Genomic DNA, 10,936 nt, shown 5'->3' with positions numbered 1-10,936 from the left:
AGAAGATTGAAGAAGATGAGGCAGCATAACTCTGAGTCTGAGTCTGCTGCTGCTGCCATAACCAACCTTCAAAGAAAGAGGAAGCAGCAACAGCAGCTGTTGTTGCCCGAATGATCTCCAGTGAGTCAGCGAATCCGTACGCAAATCTTCTTTCCCAAAAACTTTTGCTGAGGATGATTTATGGAGGGAAGAATCTGCTTCTACTGTTCGCATGATTTCCTATTTTTGGTGAAAACTGACTCATTCACTATTCTAAATGATACTTTGCAGTGATATTCTTCTTCACTTACTTAATACTAAGGTATAGTGATATTCTTCTTTATTTGTAAGTAAAAAATCTTAGATTTGATTTTCATTAAAAACTAATTTAAACCATATCATTGCTAACTCATTGTAAGACTAAATTCATTCATCTTCTCTGTGTAGATAATATTGTTTATTAAAAAAATAACACAACGTGTGTAGAATGTAAGGGAGAGAGACATGGGAGAGACCAGAAAAGAGAGAAAGATTTTTTTATTTTTTATTTTTAATATTACATTACATTTGGATAAATAAAATAAATTTGGAATTTAGATACAAATTAAAATTTATAAATTAACATGCACTAATTTTCTTGTTTGAATTCATAAATATACAAATTTAGAATTTATGCGTGGAAGAAAAACTTAGAATTTGGGTAAAAGTCATCATTTATAAATTGACATGCACTAATTTTTTTGTTTGGATCTATAAATATAGAAATTTAGAATTTTTGCTTACAAGAAAAACTTGAAATTTAGGACCTTAAATTACCAAGTTTAAATTCCATATAAATAAGTGTCATTTCCCAATTTCTATAATTGAGAGTTTAAAAATAACAAATTCTGTATCCAATTTCCTTCTTCTTTTAGGTTAACCAAATAAGAAAATTTATAAATTTAGAAAATAAAACCCTGTCATTTCTTTATTCAAACATGTTAAAGATATGTTAGAATTATGTGGGTGAAACTTCAAAAAAAAAATTTGCCATTTTTACAATATATTTGTACTATCTTGCTAACAAATATATGATCCACATGCATTGGCGGCCCGCACGCTATTAGAGAGATGAATCAAATATGCAAATTGGTGGTAAGTGCAGCATTACCTTTTAAAAAATAGCAAAATTTAGTTTGTGTAAAATTATATTTTATTTCTGTTTAGTTTTGATTAGTAGGTTAGAATGTTAATTTTATAAAATTTTAGTTGATAATCAGAGTTCTATTGATATGCAGTTTAACTAATTGGACATAAAAGCCCTTCAAACAAAATGTTAAACTCTTGAAATTGAAAAAAAGTTGTACAACCACTTAATACTACAGTTCAACGGTACTTCTCTTCACTTGTAAGTGAAAAGTCTTAGGTTCGATTCTCGTCAACAGCGTATTTGAACCATATTGTTGCTAGCCCATTGTGAGGCTTAACTCACTTCCCACCCATTAAGTGTACATAATACCTTTTATTCAAAAAAAAAAAAGAAAAAAAAAAGAGAAAAAAAGAAAAGGGTTAAACAAGCAATTATCACGTCCAAACACGACTAATTATTCAGGCTACGCAAGGTTGGAATTGGGAGCTAGCCTTGGACTCTTATCTCCGACCTGGATTGTCACTTAATACGCATATTTGCAGGATTCGTAAAGCAAGCAGAGGCAATCTCATGGATTGGTATTCGAGTCATAAATATGTCAACAAATTTCATACTAGTCCAGATACTCTGCTTCACCAACAGATTTCGTAATCTTAATTGATAAATTCAGTTAATAACACATATCATAAGTCACTAGGCGATGCATGAACGAATGGCTACCTGAACTGGACTCGACAGTGGAACAACTCCCTCCTCCAATGTAGCATTCAAGGGAAGAATGCACCGAAACTTGTCAAAACTAAAAAGATGCAAATCAATTTCATCATGGTCTTTCTATAAATGCCAACAAAGTGGCATCTACTCTATCTTTAGACAATAAATTAACAATCAACTCAATAGTTGACGCATCTGCAGAAAAACCCCTCTCCACCATTTCTTGAATAAGCCTCACTCCCATTGATGTCTCGTTGTTATTGATAAAGCCTCGGATAATTGTGTTGTACGTCCAACCATTTGGAAAACAGCCTTTCTCTTCCATTTCTCTAAGCAAGTTTTCCGCTTCACATATTTGCCCCCCATTACAGAATCCACGAATCATTATAGTATATGTCTTGACATTAGGTTGAATTCCTTTTGATGATAAACGACGAAAGAGATCCCATGCATATTCAACTTTTTCAGCTTTGCACAAACCATCAATAAGAATATTATAAGTTACTATATTAAAATCCAACTTCTTTCCCTCCATCTCTTCCAACAATTCAACTGCCTTGGGAAATTGTTGGTTTGCACACATGCCATGCAATAAAATAGAATAAGTTTGAATGTCTGGAAGTTGGCCACAAGCTTGCATTTGAGAGAACAAGTTCTGTGCATCTTGTATTCTCCCCATCTTGCAAAACCCATCCATAAGAGTGTTATAAGTAATTGTATCTGGAACAACTCCCTTATGAGACATTTCCACAAAAAGCATTCGGGCATCATCTATCTTTTTACTTTTACAGTAGCCGTTTATCATTATGTTATAACTACAAGTATCAACCATGCAGCCTTTGCTAAGCGTTACTTCAAAAACCTTTTTTGCCTCGTCCATTTCTCCTCGCAAACAGTAACCATCCATAAGTGAATTGTATGTAATTGTATTAGGTTTGATATCTCTTTGAATCATCATCTCAACCACGCTCCTTGCTTCCTGGACCATACCCTCTTTGCAGAATGTATCAACCAAAACATTGAAGGTGCACACATTTGGAAAGATTTGTTTCTCCACCATTTCATTAAACAATCTTTTAGCTTCTTTCCAATTCTCTACTTTGCAAAATCCATGAATCAAAGAGGTATAGGTAATGATGTTGGGAGCAATGCCCTTACTCGTCATTTCTGAGAAGAGGTTCAGTGCATCAACAACTAGAGTATCCTTGCAAAGACTGTCGATAATCGTGTTATAGATAACAACGTTAGGCTTGCAAGCTCCTTCTTCCATCTTCTTAAGCAATTGGATTGCTGCAGTGTTGTTACCTTTCAAGCAAAGGCCCTTTACTAGTGTGCCAAAAATAACCACATCAAGCTTGCAATTACCTCTCTCCATCATTTTGTTGAAAAGTGCTGCTGCCTCGGCCTCTCGATTCTTAAGAAGAAAGCCGTTGATTAGAATGGTGTAGGTTGTGACATTTGGCTCAAAACCTAATTTGAAGAAGTTACCCAAGACTGACAAACTAAACTCCATTTGGTTGAGATGACAAAAGCAATTAATAATAATGGCTAGAGTATAAACATCTGGACGAATTCCGAACACAACCATTTGGTTATTCAAGGAGATGACTGCCGAATAATGTTTCAACTTGGCAAGTTGAGTCAAGATTTGGTTGAAAGGGACAACGGAAGGCAGAGGACGCCTTTGAAGCATTTCGTCGAACACATTGAGAGCATCCTCAACATTACTGATTTTCACACGATGGTGTTGTTGGGTGTTTCTTGATTCCGTCGATTTACAAGCTCGAGAGTGAAACAAACCCAAGTAATTGTTGAAGAAAACAACAACGGAAGAAGATTGAACAAGACAAGGCAGCATACCTCCGAATCTGAGTCCGAGTCTGCTGCTGCCATAACCAACTTTAAAAGAAGAAGAAAAATCAGCAGCTGTTGTTTCCCGCATCATCTTCAGCGAGTCAGTGAGTCCGTGAGTAAATCCTCCTTTCGAAAAGCGTTTGCTGAGGATGATATATGGAGGAAAGAATCTGCTTCAACCTGTTAGCGCGATTTTCCGTTCTTCATAGTTTGAAAACAGGAAGGGTAAAGCTCTCAAGCTTCAATATCCCTATTTGACGGGGAAAGTTAAAACAACTACCTAATAAAATAGGGCCAAAATAGTAATATCGTACCATTCCCAAATTTAGGAAGCGTATTCAATTAGTAATTTAAGAAATTTTAATAGATTTATAAATTTATGGATTTTTATGGAGTTTAACATATTTGTAAAGATTTTATATAAAATTTTGATTCAATTCCCTCGAAATCTTATAAAGAGATGTGAGATTTGTGAATGTTTAAAATACACTACAAAATCTCTTTAATTCCCTCTAATTCCTCAACTTTTCCAAATTCTAATTGAATACACTTGTATGTTATAAATTTTTTTAAAATTATAATTGAATACACCTGATTTATAAGGATTTTAATAAATTATTTTAAAATCCTGATTGAATACATATTGAATTTCAGAGAATCATTTAAAATTCTGATTAAATACACCAAGATTCATTAAAAGAATTAAAATCCCTCAAAATCTCAATTGAATACACCCCTAATTACCAACAGGACTTGTGAACCTGCGTTTCAACAACTCAAGGCATTTGTTTCGATGGTGAACTCGCCGGAGAGCACTGTTCGGAGCGTATATGGAGAGTTCCACTTTAAGAGAGTCTAATTAGCGTTTCACTTGATTCCTATCTGGCTAATATATACATTTTTAAAATTAGCTCTGATGGTTTTGTTCATGCCAATGGCATTATGGTAATGCTGCTGCAGGGTTTCTAATTCGAGATCATAATAGTAATCCAATAAAAAGAAACCTTACATTTTCAAGCCTACCTCTTGGATCACTCCAAGAGGTAGCACGACCACACTTTCTAGGGTTCACTAGAGTTAAAGAGGTTGCAAACTCAAATCAGTCTTCATTCATGGTAGTAATCTGTAAAGATATCCAGATTCTTACAACATCTTATGCTGGTGCTCTTTCTAGGAAAGAAAGGCTTCCTGAGAAGTACATAGCCGTTGTATCAGGTGTCCCGTCTGGTTTTCACCCAGGAGCTTGTAGTATTCGCAGACTCGCAGTTGGAAGGAAAAGTCCGCCAGTTTTTGCCTTGTATTGGGATTTGAAATCGCAACTTTCTCTTCAGGTTGGTAATTACTAGCATATGCTCGCTTAATTAAACACCGTCAGTTGGGAGAAGGCATAACTGTAATGATTAACGCCACATTTATGCCAAATTGAGCTCTTCCAAATTGCTGGTCTTTTACTAGTCATCCAGTCTGTTTATCGTGCCAGCACTATTGAAATTTACTCAACACCTGTACCTGTTAATATGAGGGGATTGTTCGGGGCAAGCATCTTAATCCTTCAGCCCTGAGCATCCTCCCTGTTCTGGATTCAGAAATGGAAGACTGATGGAGCCAAACATTTACTTGCAATTACCAACAGGACTCGTGAACCTCCATATCAACAACTCAAGGCATTTGTTTCAATGGTGAACTTGCAATATTTTAGTGCAGATAGAAAAATGATTAAGAAAAGATGGAATTCATATATTCTTTGTTTAATCACATATGACATTGTTTGATCGGATACAGATTGTACCCTTCATGATGGAATTCGGATGCATCATTTGATCAGATGTGTATTGTAATTTGTATCTGGTGTTGGAGCAGCTGCACAACTCTGCTTTTTCAACAGATTTCATAATCTTAAAAGAAGAGTATCATCAAAGTTCACTTGATAGCTTCAATTAGTAACACATATCATACATCACTAGCCAATGCACGAATGAATGGCTACCTGAACCGCACTCAGCAGCAGAACAACTCCCTCCACTGTAGCATTCAAGAGACGGAAGCACTGAAACTTGTCAAAATGCAAAATAATTTCATCACGTTCTTTCTATAAATGCCAACAAAGCGGGATCTACTTTATCTTTAGACAATAAGTTAACGACCAACTCCGTAGTTGATGCATCTGCAGAAAAACCTCTCTCCACCATTTCTTGAATAAGCCTTACCGCTGTTGATGTCTCGTTGCTATTGATAAACCCTCAGATAATTGTATTGGACGTGCAACCAACCGGACAACAACCTTTCTCTTCCATTTCTCTAAGCAAGTTTTCTGCTTCACTTGCTAGTCCCTGGTTACAAAATCCACTAATCATTATTGTATATGTCCTGACATTAGGTTGAATTCCCTTTGATGATAAACTACGAAAGAGATCCCATGCATATTCAACTTTTTCAGCTTTGCATAATCCTTCAATAAGAATACTGTAAGTTACAATATCAAAATCCAACTTCTTTACCTGCATCTCTTCCAACAATTCAACTGCCTTGGGAAATTGTTGGTTTGCACACATGCCATGCAATAAAATAGAATAAGTTTGAATGTCTGGAAGTCGGCCACAAGCTTGCATTTGAGAGAACAAGTTCTGTGCATCTCGTATTCTTCCCATCTTGCAAAACCCATCCATAAGAGTGTTATAAGTAACCGTATTTGGAACAACTCCCTTATGAGACATTTCCAGAAAAATCATCCGAGCATCATCTATCCTTTTACACTTACAATAGCCGTTCATCAATATGTTATAAGTACGAGCATTAACCATGCAGCCTTTGGTAAGTATTATTTCGTAAACCTTTTTCGCCTCGTCCATTCTCCTCGCAAACAGTAACCATCTATAAGCAAATTGTACGTAATTGTATCAGGTGCTATATCCCCTTGCGTCATCATTTCGACCACGCTCCTTGCTTCCTGGACCATCCCCTCTTTGCAGAATGTATCAACCACGCTCCTTGCTTCTTTCCACTTCCCTACTTTGCAAACTCCATGAATCAAGGAGTTATAGGTAATGACGTCAGGAGCATTGCCCTTACTCGTCATTTCTAAAAAGAGGTTCAGTGCATCAACAGCTAGAGAATCTTTGCAAAGACTGTCGATAATCGTGTTGTAGACAATTACGTTAGGCATGCAAGCATTTTCTTCCATCTTCTTACGCAATTGGATTGCTGCACTATTGTTACCTTTCATGCAAAGACCCTTAACTAATGTGCCGAAAGAAACCACATTCGGCTTGCAATTACCACTCTCCAACATTTTATTGAAAAGTGCTGCAGCCTCGGCCTCTCTATTCTTAAGAAGAAAGCCGTTAATTAGAGTGTTGAAGGTCGCACATTTGGTTCAAAACCCAATTTGAAGAAGTTTCCCAAGACTGACAAACCCAACCCCATTTGGGGCAAATGGCAAAAGCAATTCATGATAATGTTTAGAGTATAAACATTAGGATGAATTCCGGACACAACCATTTGGTTATTCAAGGAGATGACTGCCGAATAATGTTTCAAGTTGGCAAGTTGAGTCAAGATTTGGTTGAAAGGGACAACGGAAGGCAGAGGACGCCTTTGAAGCATTTCGTCGAACACATTGAGAGCATCCTCAACATTAATTATTTTCACAAGCTGGTGTTGTTGAGTGTTTCTAGATTCGGTCGATTTAGAAGGTCGAGAGTGAAACAAAGCCAAGTAATTGTTGAAGAAAACAACAACAGGAGAAGATTGAAGAGGACAAGGCAGCATACCTCTGGTGGTGCTGGTTCCATAACCAACCTTCAAAGAAGAAGAAGCAGCAATCGTTGCCCGCATCATCTTCAGCATCTCTAAGTCAGCGAGCTGAGAGTTGCTCACAAATCAAAGAGTTGTTGTGAGAGTTCAAGACCATGAATTTCATGTTTTTTTCTAGTTCTAGATAAACGCAAATTGAAAATAAATACACAAATCAACGAGAAAAAATTATTCATTTTTGTTGGGAGAATATAAGCATGAAGAAGAACAAGCCCAAGTCTCAAATAATTCAAACTACTACAGTTAAATCTCTTTTATTCAACATTTGCGTTAAAGCTTAAAATTTAGGTTTTGAACCCCCTCTTTTAGAACATCCACGATAAGAAAAGACATTATTATGATTTTAACAAATGAGCAGAGCAGGTGAAAGCATTATCATGATTTTTAACTTGGACTTAATTAAATTTGCTTGAGTCTATATACAAGTGAATAAGATATTTAAAAAAAATAAATAAACGGTTCGGTCTGGTTCTAAGGTTCTACCAAGATGAAAATCGGAATGTATATGAACGGTTTGATCCGGTTCTTGAACGTAAGTTGACTTTTTTTGTCAACATGGTTTTTTCCAGTTTATAACGTCGTTGTTTGATTTGGTTTTATGATTTTTATGTCCACCCCTACAATTATATATAGAAATAAGGGCCCGTATTTCATATGACATCTCTTGGATTCAATTCTTGACGCTGGTGAATCACATGATGGTCGTCAGGGGAGGCTGAAATGCCTCTATAAATCTTTCCGGTCTATGATACTACATTAATTGAACATTTTGTTTTTTTTTTTTAACAAACGATATTATCTATACCAAGAGGGAATAAGTGGTCAAAGTCTCACAAAGGGATAGTCATATTAATGTGGTTTAAATTTAAGACATCTCGTTTACAAGTAAAAGTGAATATTATTAGTATTAAGAGGCAATGGAAGACGTTATTAGATGCAAAAGTGAGAAGTACTGAGCACGAAAGTTTTGCATGCTTAAAGCCGTGAAACAAGTCGCAATGAAGAGCACCAGTATTCAACAATTGTCCATTTCTGAATTGTGTGAGTTACAAACTTCAACTTCGTTCTTCACTTAAAATACATATAGCACTAAGTCAGGTGTCAAATTTACAAACTAATTAGGTAATTGTGCACCAAAAATCTGATGGCAAACTGAAAATGACAACAAAACGAGAAATTAATAAGGCGTCATGTTAAGCAAGATAGTACAAAACATGAACAATTAAGATTACCATTGAGCAAAACCGAACCTATATGAATAAGATAGTGGTTGACAAACTCATATTGTTCCTCCAAGCATGCATAGAAGCGTCTTTAGCGTTTCAAAATACATCACAATAATATATTATTGCTCAAATTTCTAACCCTAATGAAAAGTAAAATTAATAAACATAGGAAATTACAGCTTACGAAAATAAATTAAATGCGAATGTGCAACGGTTGAGGAAAGAAATGCAAAACCTGAACGGGCAAACGGAAACATTTGGCACTTCACACTCTCTCTCATTTTTTCTCTTTCTTCTTCCTCTTCCAACAAACTTTCTTATAATTGTGTGTAACCATTTCTTATAGTCTTACAATTGTAGGGTTTTGCACAAAAAGAAAGAGGAGATGCTGACGTTTGGTGGGCTGCTCTTATTAATTTTTTTTTGGTAAATTACATTTTACTCTCTCATATTTGTGGTTAATTGTAACCTCATACAACATTTTAAAGACATTTCAATTACAGACATTTGCTTATTATTTCATTTCAATTTCATACATTTGTTAGTCAATTTGCTAATTTGACCGTTAAATGATAATGTAGCAACTGTGGATCCCATATTTTTCTAATCTATTTTTTTTTAACTTATAGGGGTACATCTTTTTTGTTGATTTGAAAATGTATTCATGCCAAGTTATTCGAAGAAATTTATTAATATTATTAGGCATGATATCTATTATTATTATTTTTCGTGGTTCTAAAGAATGTACTGATATTTTGGGTTTGAAGAATTTATCAAACGTTTTATGGTACAATAACTTTTGGTTAATATTGATGAATGTACTATACATATGTACACAATATGTTCTATAATATTTGTGAGTACTTACTTTTTATGGCAAAACATGATTTTCTACATTGGCAACATTGTCTCATCATCCTATCCTGAGATGTTTGGTTGTTTTTACATTTAGTTTCTTAAGTTTTTGGACAATGATAAAAAAAAGCTTTGTATGGCCATGTTGCAAACGTAATGTATACTCCCTACAAATATTGGCCTTCCAATTTACATGATCATGCAAATGGAGCACCACAAGCATGGCCAAAAAAAAAAAAAAAACAAAAAACAATAAAAAAAACAAAAAATGAAAATAAAATGTTGCCTGAGAGGTTCAAACTCTCGTGGGGGATCCCCATGCACTTAGCAAGCAAAAAACTTAACCACTCGGCCAAATCGACTGTTGATGATGTAGGAGGCTATTCATCTTTTTTAATTAGCTATTTAATTAAACAAAAATTGAAAATAAATCGTCGCCTGAGAGGTTCGAACTCTCGCGGGGGATCCCCATGCACTTAGCAAGCACACGCCTTAACCACTCGGCCAAAGCGACTATTGATGACGTAGAAGGCTACTCATCTTTTTTAATTAACTATTTAATTAAACAAAAATTAAAAATGAATTGCCGCCTGAGATGGAAGGCTGATGTCTAATGGGTTTCTCTTATTAATTTTTCGATTAAATTACATTTTATTCCCTTAGGTTTGTGGTCAATTGCAACCGCATACAATATTTTTGAAACATTTTAATCACATACCTTTACTTACTATTTCATTTCAACTTCATACATCCATTAGTTAATTTGACCGTTAAGTAATGATGTGTCAACTATGGATCCCACCTTTTTGCTGATATGACAGTCAAATTTGTCCGCATTGATTAAAAAATAAATTATAAATAAAAAATTGGGGCTCACCCCTTAAATCTTAGTCCGCAGCTATTCCAAAATCTAGCTCATTCTTGCCAGAAAACGCTGACCATGGCTGTTGCCATTACCACATCATCGAGTGTCACATTCCCGGCTCGACTCCACCGTAGCATGATATTGTCCGCTTTAGGCCCCGACCACACCCTCACGGTTTTGTTTTTGGGAACTCACACGAGAACTTCTCAGTGGATCACTCATCCTGAAATTGCTCTCGCGTGAACTCGCTTAACTTCGAAGTTGGTATTAGAGCCAGGTTTGTTTAGAGCATACTTAGGACCTTTTGTTACTGTAGTAGTGTGTTTGTCATGACGTCATTTGGATGTCACGACCTTCGAATTTGGTGCCGTTTCGCGCAGTTGTGCAAACCTTTCTCTCTTTGAATTGTCACCTTCTGGTTGAAATACACGAATTCGTGTCGGGATCGGGGCGTGTCATTGAGGGTTGGTTTGGTATTATTGTGCTTTGAAAAAAAGCTGA

At 35.7% G+C, this 10,936-nt stretch overlaps 1 protein-coding gene, 1 non-coding gene and 1 pseudogene across 2 annotated transcripts; all 3 read right to left on the bottom strand.

Annotated features, from left to right (window-relative positions):
* Positions 1 to 1,694: 1,694 nt before the first annotated feature.
* On the bottom strand, positions 1,695 to 3,868 carry LOC137742598 (pentatricopeptide repeat-containing protein At1g63330-like). Its single transcript, XM_068482508.1, has one exon. The coding sequence runs from the start codon at positions 3,765 to 3,767 to the stop codon at positions 1,932 to 1,934; it is 1,836 nt and encodes a 611-aa protein (XP_068338609.1). The 5' UTR covers positions 3,768 to 3,868; the 3' UTR covers positions 1,695 to 1,931.
* Positions 3,869 to 5,607: 1,739 nt separating this feature from the next.
* On the bottom strand, positions 5,608 to 7,522 carry LOC137741413 (putative pentatricopeptide repeat-containing protein At1g12700, mitochondrial; annotated as a pseudogene).
* A 2,480-nt stretch (positions 7,523 to 10,002) lies between these two features.
* Positions 10,003 to 10,084, bottom strand: TRNAS-GCU (transfer RNA serine (anticodon GCU)). Its single transcript has one exon. It is a non-coding gene; the product is annotated as a tRNA-Ser (tRNA).
* Positions 10,085 to 10,936: the final 852 nt, after the last annotated feature.

This window comes from Pyrus communis, chromosome 8 (assembly GCF_963583255.1).
Source record: "Pyrus communis chromosome 8, drPyrComm1.1, whole genome shotgun sequence".
NCBI classification, from domain to species: Eukaryota; Viridiplantae; Streptophyta; class Magnoliopsida; order Rosales; family Rosaceae; genus Pyrus; species Pyrus communis.
Note: the sequence above shows the minus strand (reverse complement) of the source record. Positions and strands in the feature narration are given on the sequence as shown.

Excerpts from the sequence above, each read along its gene's own strand:
- LOC137742598 (XM_068482508.1), bottom strand. The coding sequence starts at position 3,767 with ATGATGCGGGAAACAACAGCTGCTGATTTTTCTTCTTCTTTTAAAGTT.